This window comes from Rhagoletis pomonella, unplaced genomic scaffold, assembly GCF_013731165.1.
Source record: "Rhagoletis pomonella isolate Grant_MI unplaced genomic scaffold, Rhpom_1.0 Rhpom_scaffold_00008, whole genome shotgun sequence".
Taxonomy (NCBI): Eukaryota; Metazoa; Arthropoda; class Insecta; order Diptera; family Tephritidae; genus Rhagoletis; species Rhagoletis pomonella.
The window spans coordinates 12587043-12609879 of record NW_023458562.1 but is presented as its reverse complement, the minus strand read 5'-3'; the positions used below and the strand labels follow the sequence as shown (position 1 = coordinate 12609879).

Here is a 22837-nt window from a genome sequence, read left to right as displayed (position 1 = left end):
TTTTTTATGTTTGATTCATTTTTATGAATTATGTACAAAGTTTGCAAGAATCATTTATATGGTTTTTGTTTAAATGAAAATTAGCGAAAAAGATTTATAATGGACAACATTTGGAATATTGTGAAAAAACTAAATTACGAATACTTCTGTGAGTAACTGTATGTTTGTAATATGTAATATGGATGTATATATGTACATATATCTGGCCAAGGACAGCCACTACAGCATCACTCCCAAAAACTCTTTGGGGAACTTGTATGCAGTTACAACAACAATAAATGAATTCTCGGCAACAAGATTCGGATTATACCAGATTAGAAATTTTTTTTTACATTTTTAATGCCTTTTGAATCGTCAAATCAGTTTATTTAACACACAATTATACAGGGTAACCTGCCAAACTTTAGGGGAAGGTAGGTGGGGGGGTGAGCTCTCTGATAAACAAAAAATTTTCAGGTAAAAGTGTTGCCGTTTTTGAAATATTTACATTTTTTTAATTAAAAAAAATCGTGCCTTTTCATGTATTTTCTTTAACTGCATCTACAAACCAGACTATACTTAGTAAATTTTTTATGTAAAATACTTCCAGATAGTTGCTTCTCCATACTCAAATGCAATGTAGTTAAAATATATTAAGGAACCGTCATAAAATTATGACTATTTTGGGATTTTTAACTTTTTGATATTTTCTTCCCCAACTTTGACTATCTCTGGTGAAAAAAAATGTACTGAGCTATAACTTTACATTGCATAAAAAAATTGTTCATTTAATAAAGATTTCAGACAGGTGCCACTCTTACTGTTTCGAATAGAAAAAAAGTTATAGCCGCTTTTGTGGGCAAAGGACTGAGATAGGCTAAGATGTATTTAATAGACTTAAATTTAAGTTGCTCTTGTTACCGACCAATGACATGCTTAATAGTACAAAGTTACATTATTACCTGCTCCTGACATTATTTTATTATATATATATTACTTACCGGAATTCGGACTAGAGTCTATACAAGGGCTATATCTATCAATATTTTTTGTGAAGGATGGGTTCACGTGAAATAAATATATTGATAATATTGATAAAATATGCTCAAATTGGCGACTAACTACTCTAATACAAGCTCGGCACCTTTTAAGAAAAGACGCTTTTAGAGATCTTAAACTCAATTGGGCTATCTGAGCAGCAGCTCCATTTATTTGTTCCCGCAAATGCTCTTCGTTTTGAATTGTTTTTGAATAAATTTTGTCCTTAAGACAGCCCCAGTAGAACAAATCTAATGGATTCAGGTCTGGCGATCGAGCGGGCCACGTGATTGGCCCGTATCGTCCAATCCATCGGCGAGGATAAGTTTCGTCTAAATTAGCTCTTACTTCACGCCCGTAGTGAGCAGGGCACTCGTCATTTTGCAGCCATAGTCTTCGCCGCAGGTTTAAGGGTACGTCTTCTAAAAGAGTTGGAAGCCGTTCCTGAAGGAACTCTAAATAACTGTGAGAGTTGAGCGTTGGCGGCAGTTCCACAGGTCCCAATATCTGACAATTAAAAATACCGCACCATAAATTTATTTTGTACCGGTACTGCGAACGATCTTCTCTCATTTCGTAAGGATTGTCTATCTGCCAACTGTGAAGCTTAAGTAAATTAAAATAACCATCACGTTTGCATGATGATTCATCGCTCCAAATTGTTTTATTAAAAAAGTTGGGGTCTGATTTATGCATTCGGAACATTTCACGGCAAAATCTAACCCTCGAGAGGTAATCTCTTTCTTGTAGAGCCTGAAAACGTTGAATGTGGTAGGGATGAAATCGATGGTCTTGTAAAGCTTGGTGAACTGTAGTTTTTGGTATTCCCGTCCGTCTTTCCATCATTCTCACTGAAGTCGATGGACCTAGTTCCACTTCCTCTAACACAACTTCAACATCTACCGTTGCAGGACGTCCTGTTTCGCCGCCACGCCTTCCAGGTCTGCGACCTTAAAAAAGTGAAAAATGATAGTTAACAAGCAGGCAAACAAGAAGGGTGTAAAAATCACTACCTTCATATATTTCTCTATGGGTCCGGGCGAATACTTCACCGTCTTTGAGCAGCTCTGGCATTACAGCAAGCTTCACCGTGAATAGGTGAATATCCGCATATTCATGCGACGTATCTGCGTGTTCTCTGTTATGGTATTAATAACACAATGTTCGAATAATGGCAGGGGCAGGTAATAAATAATGTACCTTTGTACTATTTAGCATATCATTGGTCGGTAACAAGAGCAACTTAAATTTAAATCTATTAAATACATTCTAGCGTGTCTCAGTCCTTTGCCCACAAAAGCGGCTATAACTTTTTTTCTATTCGAAACAGTAAGAGTGGCACCTTTCTGAAATCTTTATTAAAGGAACAATTTTTTTTTATGTAATGCAAAGTTATAGCTCAGTACATTTTTTTTCACCAGAGATAGTCAAATTTGGGGGAGAAAATATTAAAAAGTTAAAAATCCCAAAATAGTCATAATTTTATGATGGCTCCTTAATATATTTTAACTACATTGCATTTGAGTATGGGGAAGCAACTATCTGGAAGCATTTTACATAAAAAATTTACTAAGTATAGTCTGGTTTTTAGATGCAGTTAAAGAAAATACCGGAAGAGGCACGATTTTTTTTAATTAAAAAAAAAATTTAAATATTTCAAAAACGGTAACACTTTTACCTGAAAATTTTTTGTTTATCAGAGAGCCCACCCCCCACCTACCTTCCCCCTCAGTATACAGTAAACCAGCAATTGACAATATGCTTATTTGAAAATTAATACATGAAATATTGTGCATGTATGGGATTATTTTTTTATTAACCCATAGGCAATGACTGGTGCAAAAGTACCCCCAAATGTTTGTTGATATATTTGAAATGTAAATTTTAACAGCGAAATCGTAAAAAAAAATAATAAAACAAAAATATTGTTGATTACTACATGGGAGGTGGTCGTGGTTATAGACAGGTTTCACCAAAATTTAATACTAACCTAAATTATACCAAAGGCAACTTCGCCACCGACATTCGTTAAAATATCTAAATTTTGTTCGAATTAGCGTGTTTACAAACAGACACGACTGAACCAATTCATTTCGTCATTCTGAATATTTTGATAAATATGTATGTAAGAATATGTGTATATACATTTTATACCGTTGAAAAACGGCCTTGCTTATCTGCATAAACCTTTCCTGCATTAGTTCGAGCGTCGATATATAATTTTGGGTACATATTTCATAAAAACTTTGGAGCTATACACTATAAGAGTGGTATATTTTTAAATTAGAGAGTTCTACCTTTAAGCTAAGTAATACTTGTTTTACCCCCTAATTTATGGATCCATTTTACAAAATCAGCCCACCATTATTCACTCAAAGTTGTGTTTGGAACCAGATATGACTTATGTAGGAACTGCATCCGGTTATAATCGCTTACGCTGCAAGCCTGATTTGCTAGTAATTTTGTTTTTCTCGTTGTTCTATTTTATGTGACTTGAAAATATTTTCCACTATAAGAAAATATTGAAATTGGATTTCATTTGGGTTAAAGAAAACGACAACTGTGAAAAAATATCAACCAATACATTCAAATAAATTTTCAAATAAGCATATTTACATTTTATGTTTTGCCTATCTGGATTACTGTATACTGTGCCTTCCCCTAAAGTTTGGCAGGTTACTTCTGGGACACCCTGTATAAATGATTTAAATTTCTATTTTGTTTGTATCTTACTGCTTTATTTATTTATTTCGTTTCACTTTCTTGGTAGATCTACTTAAAACTTTCCAATTGCCAGTTTTATGATCCACTTAATCTTGCTATAAAGCTCCATTAATTTGCTTAATTTATTAATTTTTATATGCTTTTTAAAATACATTTTATTTTATGTCTAGCTGACATACGAAATATGCTTAATAAGACGGCATAATTTGCATAACTGATGGAGTGCCGAATTTAACGCAATAAATCTCTATGAAATTAGCAAATGAAAAAAATAAAAAAATTTTATAAAAAATGGAATCATAAGAATACGTGAAAAGAAACTTGATAGAGCAGAAACAGAGAAATGTTTATGAACGCTGCTTATGCTAAATATTGCTTAGCTAGTAGCCACGTTTCAGTTATCGCCAGCGATATTTTATCACTTCCGTTTTTTATCAGCTAATTTTTTTTTATTTATTTATGTATTCTTATCAATTTTGCGCTATTGAATATTGGAAGAATTGCTTCATTTGGGCATACAAAAATTAATGTACGTAGCATTGTATTTAATTTGGTACGAAAAAGGGCCTAGGATTTATGGAGGTTAAATTCAGGGTATCTACTTCACAAATTCATTGGCTGAAAATGGCAAAAGTCTCTGCCTCTCTCTCAGCTCATATAAATCAGCCATACTACTTATTGTTTGTATACATACACACATACATACATTCGTACATAAATACATATCGAGGGCTTATATTTAATACCCTCTATCTGCAATTTCCATAAAAACTACTTTGTGCTAGAAACCTTCTGGGACTTACCTGTCAGCACTGATGTTAATTCCGCCTATGCAATTTAACAGTTCATTCTTTTGTCAAGCGTTATACAAGGTCTGCATTAATATCACCGATGACAATTAAGTCTTACTGCCTAACCAGAATGGTGAGGCTGTGGTATGTAGCAAGAGCTGTCAAAAGTTAAAATATTCTAAATGCTCTAAACTGCCCACAATATGTAGCAATGGTTATGGTGTATTATTTCTGATGTATTTCATGTAGCTAGCGAAATAGCTTGTGGCTGTGGTACTACAATCTGTTTAGCCAGTTTGGTTTTATATCAGAATCTCATTTTTGTGAAAAATGCAGATAGAGGGTATTAAATATAAAGCCCTCGATTTGTAAACTAAGTAAAGCAGTTTTTCAAAATTTTACCAATTATGTATTTTCATCTATTTTCAGTTGGGTTGGAGCATCCGCCAAAAGTACTTTTTCCGGTATTCGCTACAGAGTATATAAAAAAAAAACTACAAATCACACAGATCCTTCCTTTGCCAACGTCCGCTATCAATCAGAGTTTTATTAAAGAGTGTTGGTGTGTTTGTGTGAAGTAGCCTATGTTAAGTGCATAAAAGCAATGGCTAAAGAGCCATTTTTAGCAGCCGTGAGGAGCACCACAATAACAATAAGAAAAACAGCAAGAAACAAATGTTGTGCAAATAAGGCGCTAATAAACCAATATGCAGCAACAAAAATAGCAAGTTCAACAATAAAAGCAAATGTTACAGTGACTGCAAATACTATACCACAATGTAAGCATCTTCATCGACGTCGAAATCATCCTTTTGGTTGTGGTTGTTCTCGCTTGCGGCCCGAACGATGTAATAAACAATTAAATATCGCGGAAAAAAGCAACAACGTCAACAACAGGTGTCAACAGCAGCAGCAGCAAAAACAAAAGCAGCTGGCAAGCAGTTGTAGTTATCATCAGAGCAGCAAGAAGAGCATTGGTAGCAGCGCGAATAGGCTACTCCTCTTATCGCTCATAATTACCTGCTTTATTGGCGATAGTCTACAAATTAAAAATGGTAAGTTTTTTTCGAAAGTTTATTTCTTATTTTTTCAAGCAAAAACCAACAAAACACATCTAGTTGGGTGTGCAATGAAAAAAAAAACAATAAAACTGTAGGTCCTTCGGTGGATAAGTCGAAACGTTGAGTGATCAAAATTCCGCACAACATCTCAAAAACCCAGAGCTTCTTTTTTATTTTCACCAGCAATCAAGTTCAGTTGATAATCGGGAAGGCATAAGCCTACAAGCCTATTGCTCTCGACGTAATATAATAATAATTAGAGTGCCAGTTACTGTCGAAATTCGAGAGTTTTTCTAGTTTTAGAAGCCTTGGAGAGGTTTTCTAACTTAACACGTAGCGATACTTATACGGTACAAATTAACTAACCGGAAAATCTTCTGCTAAAACGTAACTAATTTTTTTTTTATCTGAGAAGGTCTTTGGAGGACTTCGGCAGGACTTGGAATTGACCCGATACATTCAAGTTTATCGATAAATTTCGATGATTTGATACATATCAATAGTTCGATGAATTTCAAGAACACTAAAATTCGATAACTCAGCAAAATTCGTTAACTCGACCAATTTCGATAACTGTGAAATTCGATGGCTCGATAAATTTCGATAACTCAAAAATGCAAAAACTATGGATACCTTTATAAATTTTTACTTTTGACATCTCCACATTTTTCGAAAACTATCTAAACATTTTGATAACTCGTTACACTCTGTTAAGACGATTAAATTCGATAAGCAGTGGTAAATCGATAAGCTTATATAACCTTGAAATTTCGATAAATCTATATATTTTGAAAATTCCATAAACTTTGCTTTGTTGAACCAACCAATTTCAGTAGATCAATAATTATCGATAACTCTGTAAGTTGAAAGAACTCCATGCATTACGACTCCTCGATATATTTTGTTAAGTCTATAAATAATGATAATTCAATAAATATCGATAACTTGATCCATTTCTTTAACTTGACAAACTTCGTTAATCCCACACTTTTTTATAGCTTGATAACTATCCGTAAATTTGGACAACTAAGTTTCTGTGTCTATAAATTTCGACAACTCAGTAAACATTGATCAGTTTGAATAATTCGATACGTTGCGATAACTTAATAAGCATGGATAAATAATTATATACTTCGATGATTCGATAAATTTCAGTAACCTTTATGGCTGATTTTATTTCGATTTCTATCTTTTAACCTAATTCTTATGTATTTCTCATTGTCTCCATTTTCGCCTTTATCTCAATTTTCGTCTTTATCTTCACTTTTGCCTTTTTTTGTCTTCATGGTTATCACTCGTTTCTTCATCTTCATATTTATCTTTATTTCAAAGTTTAATTTCAAATACGAAGTAAAACAAAATGCGAAACAGCTTAAATTGAACGGTTGGAAAAACAACCATACACAAATATGGAAATTTTTAAACGACGATTTTCAACCAATTCCGAAACTTTTAAAAACTCTCCTCATCTACAGAAAATTACCTCTCCAACGGTGTTTTTGGTTTTGAACTCGGTAACTTTACCTTGGTCTTCATCTTTGTTTTTATCTGTCACATCTTTCCTTATATCCTTTTCTTTTTCTATTCACGTAGATCAGATGAGGTGCGATGACGTGATAAGATGTGAAGTGATTTTATGTGATGTGATAGGATGTCATGTCATGTGTTGTCATATCCTGTGATGTCATATCATATAATGTCATGTCACGTGATATCGTGTGATGTGATATCATATTATGTGATGTAATATCATGTGATGTCTCTTCATATCATGTGATCAAATGTGATGTGATGTCATGTAATGTGATCACATTCCATGTTCCGATTACTGTATCGATAACCCTGTTGATAACTGTGTCGATAAAAATACCGATAACAATATCCAAACATATAGAAAAATACGATTGTAAAATCGATTAATTTCTCGATAAATATAACAATCATCAGTATCGATTACAATACTTATTGCACATATCGTTAACAATATAAATGACTAAATCGATAACAAAATCAATTATTTAAGCGATTATTATATTGATTATTATATCGATTACAATAGCGGTTATTTAATCAGTAACAGTATCGATAACAATATCGATTATTTTATCGATAGCAATATCGATTATTATATCGATAAAAATATCGAGTTTTATATCGATAACAATATCGATCTTCATCCTCATCCTTTTCATATTTATCTTTATTTTTGCATATTCCTCTTCACCTTTACCTTAAAGTGTTTAAATTTACTTTGATCTTCGTTTTTGCCTGTACCTCTAGGTATCTTTGTTTTTGTTTTTATTCTCAAACCGCTAAACCGCTGAAAACCATTTCCATGTGCATAATTCCCCTTGAATTTGACAATTTACTACCAACCAACCAACTGCCGCTAAAGAAGTTTCACTTCATAAATTCAAGAAATGTTCTTACCCCTTCAGTTACCCTAATTCTTATGTATCTGTCATTGTCTCCATTTTCGTCTTTATCTTCACTTTTGCATTCTTTTTTTTTACTTCATCGTTATCATTTATTTCTTCATCTTCATATTTATCTTTATTTCAAAGCTTAATTTCAAATGTGTAGTGAAACTACAGGCGAAACATGTCAAATTGAACATGTTCAAGCAACATCTATACACAATTCGAAAATGTTTAATCGACGGTTTTGGGCGTAATTTTCAAGCAATTGTGAAACCATAAAAACTCTGCTCATCTACGGAAAAATGCCTTTCCAATGGTGTTCTTGGTTTGGAAATCGGTTTGGTAGAATCTCCAAACGAACGGAGACAAAATTCATGTTAGCGTATTAATATATAGATAATAATAGATTGGCGCTTACACATACGTTAGTGTTTGGCCGCGCTTCTCCCCCGATTTGTGGCGTGGGCGTTGATGTTGTCACACAAAATGGGAGGGACCTACAGTTTTACGCCGACTCACAACGGCGATTTTATTTTTATGAGAAGCTGTTTTCCATGGCAGAAATAACTCGGAGGCTTTTTTGCGATGTTGCTTTGGCCAGGGCTTGAACCCAGGCCCTATGGAGTGGAAGCGCGCACGGCTTATCACTACACCACAGCGGCCGACATTTGAGTATAAGTTAACTAAATTTGACATTTCAAGCAGGTGGTAACCCTCTTCAAAATATTTTCAAACTACTAAGTACTTTCTAAAACCCCATTCGTTTGGCACCCATATGGTGATACATATCGCCACTAGACACGAATAAAGGCGCGAGCTCCAAAGTTGACTGCGAAAAAAGAAGCATAAAAAAACTTCAAGTTTCGCTTGAGGATGGAAAGGACTAGAAAAAAAATTTAAGAAATTAAAAAGATAAGAATATTGAAACAATTTTATTAAATTTAAAAAAATATAGGAAATAAAGGATTTAAAAATTTTACAAACTAAAAAAATAAAAAGTTAGAAAGTATAACAAAATAATAAAAGATTATTATAAAACAAAATTATGATAAAATAAAATAAGAAGAATGTCTTCGAAAAATCCTCAGATTATCTATTCTAATCCATTTCTTCCGGACCACTGCAGTGTATATCAGGCAGAAGTTTTAGCTATAAAGGAGGTGGCTGTGTACCTTAGTACACATGCCGTAACGAAGACTACGATTAATATTTTCTCGGATAGCCAGGCGGCATTTAAATCAATGAACATGGTAATGCTGAGGTCGAAGGTTGCGCAGGAATGCCTCGCAGCTCTAAACGATATTAGCACCGTGTTCAAGGTCAGCCTCATATGGGTTCCGGGACACAGAGGTATTGAAGGAAACTGCAGGGCCGATGAGCTTGCCAGGAAAGGTACGAATCTACCCCTATGTGAAAACAGGGGCATTATTGGGATACCCATGGCAACCTGCAAATTAGAACTTCGAAATAGCATGATCCAAGAGGCCAACAGGTCATGGCTAGAGGAGGGCACATGTAGAACAACCAGGCTGCTTTGGCCGCAAATAGAAAAGAAAAAGACGAAAGAGTTGCTGTGCCTCTCAAGAGAGGACATTGCGAAGGTCACGGCTTGTGTAACCGGTCATTGGCTATTTGGCAGGCACTCTTCAAGGCTTGGAATTTTCTCCCATGAATATTGCAGAAGTTGCAGAGATGAGGAAGAGGAAGAAACCGTAGAGCACTTCTTCTGTAGTTGCCCAGCTTTGGCTAAGAGGAGAGCAAGCTTTTTAGGCAGGCCCTTCTTTAGCTCTCTTACGGAATTATCACGCGTAGGAATAAAACCGATTCTACGCTTTATAAGAGCCTCAAATTGGTTCTCTGAAGAATAGTCACCGAGGTTCCCGTGTTGTGCAGTGGTACCACAATGGACCTTCAAAAGGTCTAAGTGAGTTGGTAAATTTAACCGACTGCCACATCAACCTTACCTAACCTAACCTAATCCATTTCTTTGAGATTACGCTCTAAAAATGACATTGGTTTACATAAGTATGTACACGTATACATACTTTCCGCTATCAGCTCACTACCTCCGACCGGATTATTCCCAACAATGTCACGAAATGAAAGCCCGTTGCACTCATCGCCACCACCAATCGGTGGCAAGTAAGTGAAATTCATCGTAAAAGCGACGTAACGTGAAAGTGCGACAAAAAACGAAACACCGACAAAAAGTCGTTGATAGTAAATCTAAAGTTCCTTCCTCTGCATTCCCTTTGCTAGCACTCACTTTAATCGCCTAAAAGCAGACTACCCCGCAACTTCCACTAAGCAATCAGTTAGTCAGACAACCAGTCAGTCAGTAGAGTAGCGCAATGTAAAAGAAAAAAAAATGAATGCATGTAAAATGAATAAAAAATTTACTAAAAATGTTGTAAAGTTGTCAAAAGAAAAACGAAGCTAGTCAGTGAAAATTGCGCGAAACAGCCCAACGTTGCTACTTTTGGTGACAAGGACAAAGGCAACAACACGTAATGCTAAGCAACGCAACGCATCGCCTCGCAAAAGGGAATACAGAAGTAGTGCGGTGTGTTGACAGGCGCAAAAGCTCACGCGTCATACTCACACACACACTCATTTACTAACGCTTGCATACCTAAAATGCATCGGTACTGTACAAATATATATTTTTTTCGTCTTGCATTAATTTTTCGTGTGTGTCGCATATCCTTGTCTTGTACGCTTTATCCCACTCACTTGCCGCCGACAGGCTGTGCGTTTTCTCTTGTGTGTCGCAAAGATCTTTGCTGCACTTTCGTAATGCTTTTACTTTGTGTTGTTTGTTGTTTTTTTTTAATTTTTTCCGCTTTTAACTTTTATTTTTTGCAGCGACACGCTTCCCACAAAGCGCCTTTTCCTTTTTTGAGTTTTTATTTGTTTTTTCCTCTTTTACATACATACATATGTATGTAGGTGTATGTGTTAGATAAAATGTCCTTTGCGCAATGTCAATGACAGATTGTATACATACAGTCAGCGTCATAATTACGAATACCCTGACGTTTCTTTATTTATATTTTCCATACCAAATTTTTTATTTTTTTTTTATAAAAATATAGCTATTTCGTTTAACAACAAAAACCAGCAGATTCAATTCAAGAAATACCACAAAATTATTATTAAAAATTTTCAACCTTTCAGTTGCGTTTCTTAGAAAAATTTTGGGTATGCAGTTTTGTGGCCCATTAAATTTTCGTATAATAAGGTGCAAAGTTTCAAGTTCTTAAAAATATTAAATGTGTTTCGCATTTCCATATAACGCAAGAACAAAATCTATTTTTATTTGAAAAAAAAATGCGCAACACCCTTACAAAAATTCAATGGGCTACAAAACTGCCAACTCATAATTTTTCCAAGAAATTGAATAAAAAGTTGAAAATTTTTTGGTATTTCTCCGAGTTCTATATGAAATTGAAAAAAGTTATTCTGCTCGTTTTTTCTGTCGAATGAACTATATTTTTATACAAAAATTAAAAAAAATAAAATTGGTTTGGAGAATATAAATATAAAAAAAAGGTTAAAACGTCAGGGTATTCATATTTTGACGCTGACTTTATGTACATATGTATGTCGTCCTTGTATGCTTGCTGTCACAACTTACTTGCGAATGTTGCATGGAATTTCATTCCTTTGCCAGTATTTATCGTAAATCCTCTTAAAGCTGAGAATTTTAAAGCTGCCTTGGGAGCGTTTAGTAACATTTTTGTAGGTAGATATTATTATTCAGTTGTTTCAAGCATTTATGGTCTGAATTTTCATATAGATTATTTTCATGGGTTTGGAACAAAATTGTGATCAAGAAAAGTCTGAAGTATAAATTCGTCTATTTATTTTGCCGTTCTTAGTGGAAAATCTACCGAATGATGTAAAGTTCTGCAAATATCCCGTTGGGTCTCTTAGGTGGGCATGCCCAGCTTTAATGTTGGACATCAGCTAGTCAGTTATTTAGCTAAGGTTCCAATCCACTTCGTGAACTTCTTCAAGGAGTTGTAATTTTTCGAACCGATGTGTCCTGATTTCAGTAAACTCATATTATACTTTTATCTATCGTCTAAACGAATGACTTAGCAGAGACGATAGATGTATAATACGCATAATGAAGTTTGTACTGGCACCTAAGAATTTATTCTGCCATCTGTCAACACTTCAAAGTTTGTGCAGATGAACTCTTAATATGTAATGCCCGTATGTATGATATATTTTAGGACAACTTTCTCTCATCCCTCGTTAGATTTGCTGTGAAGGCGAATCGGAAAAATTTATCCTGTAAGTATGCCTGCCTGCCTTAAGCTTGAAACTTTTTAGGTTATACTGCTCCAGCAAGCACTTTGCCTACTCAAGATCTGTGGAACATCGCTACTAATGTTCTCTTGCTACAGATTCTTCATTCCTTTCAATTTTACTGAGCTCTTTCATGCAGCGCTACAGCAGAGAATGGCTCAGGCCAAATTCTTGTTGTTACTGTAAAATCTCTGTCCTTTCTGCTTCATTATCCTCTATACTCTGTGACCTTCTGTCTAAAACTGCGTAAAATTAACACTTAATACTTTCAATAAAGACTGTTCAAATGATATAAGCCTCGGGCGCATGCCATATTTTTTAGGGTCTTTTTCACTAAAATTGCCGATTAATTGACAACCGGAATGAGTATTTTAAATTTAATAGGTTCCTTTTTTTAATTTATTGTTTTGAAAAGAAAACTGTTTTTTGAATTCCATCTAATTTTTAGCCCTATTTATTTTATCTTATTTTCTTTTTTCAACTAAATTTTTCTTCGTTTTAGATTTTATTTCATTAAAACAAAACATTTTGTTTTAAATTTATTTAAATTTTTTCTTTTCATTTCTTTAACTGCATATTTCTCTTTTTTAAACACTGCCAGTTTGAGAGATCCGAGGTTGGAATCCTGGGGCAGCGGATCTTTTGAGATTAATATTTGTTTTAATTTAATTTAATTTTAAATTAAATATTTTATTGTTTAAAAAAAAAAATAGTTTGTAGGAACCTATTTAATTTTTTTCTTTTTTTTAATTAAATCTTATTTTTATTTTTTAAGCTCTGGCTTGCCATTCGAGAGATCAGAAATTCGAATCCTCGGGCAGCGGTTTTTTTTATGTACATCTTTTCTTCTTTGAACTTTAGGATTTTATTGTTTTAAAACGAAAAATATTTTTTAAATTTCTGTTTAATTTTTAGAAACTTGTTTTTTGAATTTTTTTAAATGGTCTTTTCTAACTTAATTTTGATTTAAATTTAAGATTTTATTGCTTTAAAACAAAACTTTTTTGAATTCAATTTAATATTTAGGAATCTATTAAACTTTTTTCTTTTCTTGTTTCTAATTACATACATTTTTTTCTTTTCGGTATTTTTTTAAATGTAATAGTTTTATTTTTAAAATTTAACTTTTAGATTTTGTTTTAAAAATAAAAATATTTTTTTAATTTAATTTAAATTTTAGGCTTATTTTTTTTTAATCTTCTTTTTTAATTTAATTTTGTTTTAATTTTAAGATTTTATTATTCCAAAACATACTTTTTTTACATTTAATTTTTAGGAATTTATTTGAATGTTTTTCTCTTATTTTTTAATCAGATTTTTTTCTTTTTAAGCACTTGCGTGCCATTCAAGAGATCCGAGGCTCATTCATTTTATTTTTTTCTTTGCTTTCTCTTGCTAGTGATAATTTTGTTTTAATTTTAAGATTTTATTATTCCAAAACATACTTTTTTACATTTAATTTTTAGGAATTTATTTGAATATTTTTATCTTTTTTAATTAGAATTTTTTCTTTTCAATCACTGGCGTGCCATTCAAAAGATCCAAGGCTCGAATCCTCGAGCAGCAGATTGTTTTCAGTTTAATTTATTTTTTTTAATCAATTTTCTTTTAATTTTAATATTTTGTTTTTTTAAAATGAAAAATATTTTTTTTTTTATTTAATTTAATCTTTAGAAACTTATTTTACTTTCTTTTTTAATTTAATTTTGGTTTTGAAAATATTTTTTTTTTAAATTTTAAGAAATTAATTTTATTTTTTTCTTTGCTCAAGCACTGGCGTTAAATGTTTTCTTTTTTTAATTCAATTGTTGTAATTTATAGATTTTGTTTTAAAAATTAAAATATTTTTTTTTATTTAATTTAATTTATAGGCTGATTTTATTTTATAAATTTTCTTTTTTTACTTAATTTTGTTTTAGTTTTAAGATTTTTTTGTTCTTTAAAAACAACTATTTTTTAATTTCATTTAATTTTTAGGAAGGTATTTTACCATGTATTTCCTTTTTTTAAATTTTTTTAAATTTTACTTCATTCTTAGAAACATATTTAATTTTTTATGTGTTAGCTTAATTTTATTGTTTTACAACGAAAACTATTTTTTTGTTTCATTCAGTTTTTATAAACTTATTTTATTTTTTATTTCTTTTGTTTTCTTTTTTTACTTTATTTTGTTTTATTTTTAAGATATTGTTTTAAAATAAAACGATTTTTTTAATTTTATTAAATTTTTAGAAATTGATTTTATATTATCATTTCATTGTTTTAATTAAATTTTCTTTAAATTGTTAGATTTGCTTGTTTTAAAAAGAAAATATTTAAAAACTTGTATTTATTGTTTCTTTCCTTTATTTAACTACATTTTTAGGAACTGTTTTTATTATTTCTTTTCTTTTTTAATTTGATTTTCACTTAATTTGTAGATTTGATTTTTTTGAAAAGAAAACAATTTTATTTGATTTAGTTTTTAGAAATTTATTTTACTTGTTTTTCCAAAGTTTAATTAAATTTTATTATATCTTAATTAGTTTTCTTGAAATTTTTAGTGTCTATTGTTTTAAAGAGAAAAATCATATATATTTTTTTTTCAACTGAATTTTTAGGAAACTTATTGCCAAGATACAAGTAATCTTTCGAAAGACAGTAAAACGTAAAAAAAGTATTTGTCAGAATTAACAGTGCCTTACGAAAGGCTTTTGTCTTTCGGAAAACTGTGTTGAGCTGACAGTTGACAGTTCCCAGAATTGCCCTGTAAGGGAATACCTTTTTACTTATTACTTACTAGCAAGTACCCGTGCTTTACTGCGAGTTCAAAGTATTTTTGTGTTGTTTTCCACCCGTATTGTAATATTTCATTTATTTTATGTTGTTTTCCACTCGTATTGTAATATTTCATTTATTTTATCGATTTAATTAAATACAATTTTTCAAACAAGTGGCAACCCTCCTCAAAAATATTTTCGGCCGTTAACTTAGCTAAATCTCTTCAGTTTTGTACCCAAAGAAATTAAATTCAAATTTTCAAACATTTGGCAATCTCCACAAACACATTTTCGACTGTAAGCCTTAATAAACCTCTTGCTTTTGACAACCATATAGCAATATTTACTGTTTCTTATGAATTCATTCAAACTGCAATTTTCAAACAGGTGGCGACTCTCTAATTTCTTTCTTTCTATATTTTAAGTTACACCTCTAGCAATACATCGGTAAAAATTGCATTCAAATCCATGCCTTGGTTTCGGAGTGATTATATCTATAGATTTTTGAGTTGAAATTTCTTTTTCCTAAAACTAATTAAATATGCGTCTTGGTAGAGGATAGGGAATATTATCCTTTACGAATCCTCATAAAGCTTATCTATTTTTCCTTTTTATAACAGCTTTAGGTTCCTTTGAGCTTCAAACCATCTTTCATTTTCTCACATTTTCTTTATATCTGCCTTAATAATGAGTGCTGCTTTGACGAAATCATTCATTTTTATGGAAAATTCACTACTATATATTTTTGTTTTTGCACTCGACATGTGTATTATGCACATCTCCATGTATTTTACTGCCATCCCTGCTATCTTTAAACACTTAAGTACATCATTAAATCATCATCCTTTGCGCCTTTTGACCACCTAAATAACTTACACTACTTAAGACTATTTTGTGCCCATTACTTTGTGTGACTTTGTGACGACCGCATACATTTTTTTTGTTATATTCCTTTTGTGGCTAAGTTTTGAAAACAAAACATAAATAAAATATGCCATCAAAAGTATTTTGAAGCGGCAAAGTGAGTACTCACTAAACGAGTAGTACTTAGTGTCTCACTTAAGTGGCAACTTGCTTTGTGCCTGGAGGTTTAGAACATCAAAAGCATTCAATGGGACGTTTAGTACACTTTAACAGTGCCAGTTGAATGGAGCTCTAATAAAAGTAGTAGTACTTTGAGTCAAAAATTATGAGCTTCGTCAAAAGTAGAAGATAGACTAAGAATGGCTGAAGCAGCGGAAAATTATCAGCTACACGCTGTCGGTATGTTTATTTGCATCATTAAATTTTAAAAGCTAACGAGAAGTGAAAAAGAACGCTTAATAACAAACAACATTATAATTATTTAATTAAAAAAATGTACCAAATAGTTTTGAAAATTGTTTACCTACGTGTTGCTGTGCTACGTGTGGAGTGTGATGAGGTGATTAAAATGAAAATAAAGTGAAATAAAAAGAAAAAATATGCAGACTTACATATGTATCTAAAAAGGAAAAATTAAGTAATTGCTCCGCGCCTTTACGGCACGAATTAATTTTTCGATTTTTTTCCTTATCTTCCTTTTTGCCGCCTTTATTTTGTATTCTTATTAATTTCCCTTTTGCGCATGGCAATTGTAATCATTAAAAATTCTGCACATCATTAAAGTTGCTAAATGTAGTTATGCGCTGATATCTCGTTAATTACGCCCGTACTTGTAGTAACGCGCGGCAACGCTTGCGCCAATGCTGTCAAATGCATACATATTTGTATATACAATTAAGCGAACGTATTTTTGCTTGCTTGCGCCCTCAGTTTTCTTGAGCGCCTGCGCTTTTTCTTGCTCCAAACCGCTGCTGCTTGCCTTTTTACCATTTACATTTAACATTTGTGGCACACACGTAATTACAAGATTACGATATGTGATAAACTTCCACAAGCGCAGGTCGCAGCCGCAGCAGCAGCGACAGCAAAAACAGCTCTACACCTAAAGTCACCTTCAGCGCTTCGGACGCTACTGCTTTTACTTGCAACGCCAATTTAGCTGTTGTCTCCCTTTTATTCCAACCACATTGGGGTTACGTACTGACTTAACTGGTTGTTGTTCATACGCGGTAGCCAGCAGCAAAACAAAAAAAAAACTTTTCAACAGATAACCAAAATGGACATTTAACCAGCCAAGTACGCCTGCAGCCAAATGTGCAATGTACATACATTCATACATACAACATGCGCGCACTGACCAACGTTCAGCCGCCAAACAAACAACCAGCCGGTTAAGAAGCTGCTCACGCCGTTTATGTCGAGCTGCTACACTTTCAGGCAGCACCAATGCCAACAGTAATAGCAACAGCAACATCAAAAAGGTGGACTCCCAGAGGCAGCAACAACAGCTGCGTTGCACAATGGCGCCGTTTTGATTTTTTTCGTTGTAAAAATCGTAACTTTTGAATTAATCAAAATATTTTAAAAATTGAAATTGCGTCCGATAGCAAAATATCTAAGATTTAAAATGAATAGAAGGTGCTAAAATAACAGGGTGCTGAAATATTCATTGCCAAAATTGAGATATTTTTGAAAAATGCAGAAACAAACAGGACAATGCTGGCTAAAATAGTAAAAAGTCTTTCGTAAGACAAATGAACGATAGATGGTAAGATGGTAGTTCGAAAGGCGTTTGTTATTCTAGCGCAAAAGTCTTATATTACGTTAAAATTGGCCTCATTTAACTTGTTAAATGAAAAAGAGCTTTTTGGAACACAATCGTCCACATTGAACATTTGGAGTTAACTTTGACGGTTGTTTGATTACCAATAAAATTTTGCATACGGATTATTTAGATACGTCAAAATGTTTAGTTCGTATGCTCTATTTATCTCTGCGTACGACGAGACCTGATGGGAAATAAGTCATTACCGCCTTGGCCTTTTTTTTGGCGGGCATACAATTTTGATATTTTTTGATAATTTTTAATATTTTTCAAAATATAAATTTTTTGAACGTTGGCGTGTCAAATGAAAGCTTTTGGGTCTTTCTGATTGGTCGGAGCAGAAAGCTTTCTGATACAACTCTGCGCTGAACTGGTTTTCAAACAATTGCATGACGATTTAACTTGTTTATGAACATGTTTTGTTCATTTAACTGGTTCAAGCCCATTTAACATGTTTAGCTCGTCAATTTGAACGTAGTATTAGAAAAAAGCTCTCTCATTCACCACACGTGGTGAAAAGCTATTTTGAGAGAAAGCAATTGTATACCATTTAGCTGACGTCACTCGAACAGTCGCAATGGCACAGGCGTGTCATTCGAGAGATCCGAGTTCGAGTCATCGGATAGCGGAGTTCTTTTTTAAATTTGATTTTCTTTTAATTTTTATATTTTATTGTTTTAAAATAAAAAATATATACAGTGACTCAAACAAATGACTACGTGTTGTATTTTTTTTTATATTCATAATTTTTTTCGAGCTAAGATTTTTTTCAACAATTCAACAAATTTTCATTAAAATTTGAATCATTTTAATCTGAAACTTAAGAAAATTTTTGTGTATGCAGTTTTATAGCCCACACAATTTTAGTCTAGATAATGTACAGCAAGTTTCAAACGACTAAAAAATACCGTTGTTTTTTAGAATTTTTTTTTGTGACGGAATTTTTTAGAAAAATAAAATAAATTTAGCTCGAAAAACATTACGAATATTAAAAATTAATATTATCAACACGTGTATATTTGTTGGAGTCACTATATTTTTTAATTTCATTAAATTTTTAGAAACCTTTTATTATTTTTTTGTTTTAACTTAATTTTGTCTATTTCTCAAATAAATTTTCTTTTAATTTTTACATGTTATTCTTTTAAAAAGAAAAGAAATTGAAAAACAATTTCATATAGTTTTTAGATTTTACTGTTAAATTTTTTTTGTGTTAATATCACTAAATTTTTAGAAACTATTTTTTTAAATTTAATTTAATATGATTTTCTTTTATTATATTCATTCTCTTTAAATTTTTAGATTTTATTGTTTACAAATAGAAATATGTATATATTTTTCAATTTCATTTAATTTTTAGAAGCTTATTTTGTTTTTTCTCTTTTATTTAAATTCTTTTCTTACTTAATTATATTTTTAGATGTTATTGTTTTAAAAATAATTTTTACGATTTTATTTTATTATTTTTTAATTATATTTGTATTTTTGTTTAATTTAACGTTCTCTTAATTTTTAGATTTTGTTTTTTAAAATATTTTTTCTTAATATTATTTGATTTTCAAGTATGTACTATCTTCTTTCTTTTTGATGTAATATTTTTTTTTAAATATAATTATAAGTTAATAAAAATATATATATATATTTTAATCTCATTTAAGTTTTAAAAATATTTTTATTAATTTTCGTTTTATTAATTAATTTATTTATTATACAATCTTTTTTATTGATTAGCTGTCATTGTATAAAAAGGAAAATATATGTCGTTTTTAATTTAATTTAATTAAAAAAAATGCTTATTGCTAAAAGGCGAACAGCAGATCTTTTAATTAGTCTTACGAAAGACAGTAAAGAACTTTCAAGATAGTTTCCAGAATTGACAATTGTCTTATGCAAGACTTTTGTCTTAAATTTTTGTGTAAATTTTTGCTATGGAAGGTTTCCACTGTGCGTTGGTAGCAGCTGCGGCGCTCGTTTGCTCAAGTTACACAAATTTGTTCTGATAAGATTTCGTTTTGACGGTCCGTTGTTGGTTGCTTCAATTCGTTGTACTGCTTAACTGGTTGACTCTGGTTTGTTTGTTATGTATAGGTCTTCCAAATCGTCATTTAGCTAGCCATAGTGGCTGTACAGTTTGGCTATCGCAAATGCAAAGTATCCTGTAGCTATGCTTGCAGTGATAGCTCGAATTCGGTTTTGGTTGTGCGACATTAGCTGATACTCTTCTCTGGCAAACCTTTGCTGCATATTTTTTATGCCTATTTTATTTTCGAACGATGAATTAAATATTCCAGTGTTCCGAGATAGATGGATGACTTTGAAATATCTATTGCTTGCTGTCTACAAATACTCGTTAACGGCTGTTCAAAAACTAATAGGTATTCAGTGTTTTTACCGCCAAGCTACTGTTCCGTCTTTGGAAGAATTAGGGAACTGAAAATAAAAAGCATTAAAGGTATGGCTTAGAACGTCGCATAGGACTCGAGGAAAATTACAATGTAAAACTCCATGGAGAAAACCAATTTAATTTTTTAGCAGAAAAAAATAAAGTAAATAAAAATTAGATTGATCGGCCCCAAGACAAGTGAGCAAATCGGATTAAAAATGTTAAAAGGGTAAATTCTGACCCTAAGTACTAATGAGGGTTAAAGCATAAACTTTTACTTCTACCTTATGAATTTTTATGAATACGGCTCATTGAAACTCATGGGAAAACCCTAATTGATAGTTGTCTAAATAAAAGCTCCCACCAACGCTGGAGCAACTTGCTTTACTCAAGCTCTACGTAAATACGAGATGACCGAGAGAAACACGACGCCCTTTACCACGTCACAAAGGTTTACCAGTTTTGCATAGAAATTTTAGTGTTTTAAGAAATTTAATAGTATGTATTGGTTTTTCTCCATCGCGGTACAATTTTTACACAAATACTTGTTTGTTTGATATTCCTTTCTGCTTTCTTTGCTTTATTTGTTTGGCCTTCCTCTTTCATGCGCTGTTTGCTGCTTGTGTTTGTAAATCATATACTCGCATCTTTGTACATTTGTTTGTGTGCTGTTTGTTGGTGGTCAGTTTTGACATCCTTTGTGTTTTTTCGTGCACCATTCATTGCTTGCTAACAAGGCTTGTTTCGAATCGGTCGTACCGTGGCGCACAAAAAGGATGCACACCGTCGTTGTCGACGCCGTCGACGCCACTCTACCTGCCACCTGTAGCATATTTTGTTTTTTGTTTGTTGCAACGCCTTATTTTGTGGCGAACATTAGCATGTGTGTTGCGCAATTGCAAATTCTTTGTTGTTTGCTGCGAACTTGGTTTGTTTGTATCCTGTCGACAGCATCCGCCTTCAAAACATGCGCTGCATTTTAACTGAAAAAAACCCTTTTTTTGAAAGTAACAAGGAAACGAAGAAAAAAAACAACAAACACTTCAAAGAGACCAGAACACTTGCAAAGTATTTTGTATAAATTTACAACAACTGCTTGCTTGCTACAACAAAAAGGATGCAGAGCAGTTGAATTGAATGTCGAAAAAATCGAAAACACCGCAACGTTTTGTTTGCTTTCTTTTCCTGTTTTTGGCTTTTATTGCTGTTATGCATTGTTGCTGGTGCTGTTGTATTGGCCCTTTGTTGCAGCTGCTGTTGCTTTTGGCGTCGCGTCGTGTCCATTCTTCTTCTTTAGCAAACTGTGTGGTGAGCGTACGATTTTTTTCGGCAAAGTTTTGGCTTGGCTATTTCACTTTAGTTTTAGATTTTGGGTTTTTGGGCTTCACTTTGGCAGCTTTGTGGCCCGTGTGGCCGTTGTGGCGGCAGGCGCGCCTGTTTCGACTGTTGTTCATTTTGTTATTTGTTGCCTCTTTTGTGGTTACTGCTGCCATTGTTGCTGGTGCTACTGCCATTTGTTGCCCATTGTTGTTCGTGTTGCTCGTTGTTTGTGTTGTTGTAGTCTGCATGGATTTGAAGTATCAAGTTTAATTCTAGTGTTTTTTCTTTGTATTTTTTTCTTTTTAATTCTTTTCATGCTCCTCAATGTTTAGCTTAACGCATTTGTTTTCATTTTGTTTTTTGATCATCTTTGTTGTTCTTTTTTTTGTATGCTGCACACTAACTTCTTTCGCCCCTGACAATGCCAAAAGCGTTTTCGGTTTTAGATTTCAATTTTTCCGTTGCACTATTCGTATTTTTTATGCTTTTTTAGCCCTTCTCCGTGTATTCGACGTCCGATTTGGTTTATGGCTTCATTGCTTTTTTCGTTCGACCAACACTCACTAGGGGGAGTATTGGATAACGAGTTTGAGCTTAAATAATGGTTTGTTTGGAGTTTTATTATCTTCTATTTTTGAAGAATATACTTTGTCTTCCATTTTGGGTCTCTCCGTGCAGAGCCGAAAAAAATCGGTAGATCCCGGAACGTCCTGAATCTGTTGCTCCCTTCTAGGAATTTCAACTTTTACCCTTTTTTGAAGTTAATGGTTGGCACACAATAGTCCACAATTTCCGGCAAGCGACACCCATCCTGAATTGCGGTGTGACCTCAGCTACACTGTGCTGGAAAACATGCACCATTTACCTACGCCGATGGCGTCATTATTTTTGTAAAGGTCCGCATCCTATCACATGTGCTTCGTGGCTAGTTTAGTTTCTTCCTTAATATTAACTTGAACATTCGTCAAGCTTGACACCTTTTATAGTGTGTGGTGGAATCAGAGAAAATGCGGTATAGAGGGGGTCTTGATCTCGTATTAGGTTAGGTTAGGTTAATCTGGCCGTCGTTGAGCCCCACATAGACCGGCAGGTCCTTAGCGTTGCAAGTTGGAGCTCCTTTTTACGCGTTCTTGACAGTTTCATCTGCTTTTTCATTTCCCTCTATTCCCTTGTGGACGGGCACCCAATAGATATGTAACAGCCTTAACTGCCGCCTGATTTTCTACGTATAGGTTTACTTTTAAATTGATTGTCGTTGTAGGCTAGCTCTGCTGTAGGCTAGTCCGTGCTGCCTGTGCTTCTCGCCCCAATTGAGCTGTGCCCAAAGGTTCTGAAATTTAATTCCCCTATAGCCGT

General features: G+C 32.9%; 1 protein-coding gene across 1 annotated transcript in view; it reads left to right on the top strand.

Moving 5' to 3' along the window:
• LOC118744209 (low-density lipoprotein receptor-related protein 6) overlaps positions 1-22837 on the top strand; it is a 184401-nt gene that overhangs the window by 42555 nt on the left and 119009 nt on the right. Inside the window, exon 2 of the mRNA XM_036477057.1 lies at positions 4962-5587. Within this exon, the coding sequence (XP_036332950.1) occupies positions 5137-5587 (451 nt within the window). The 5' untranslated portion in view covers positions 4962-5136. The remainder of the gene's footprint in view (positions 1-4961; positions 5588-22837) is intronic.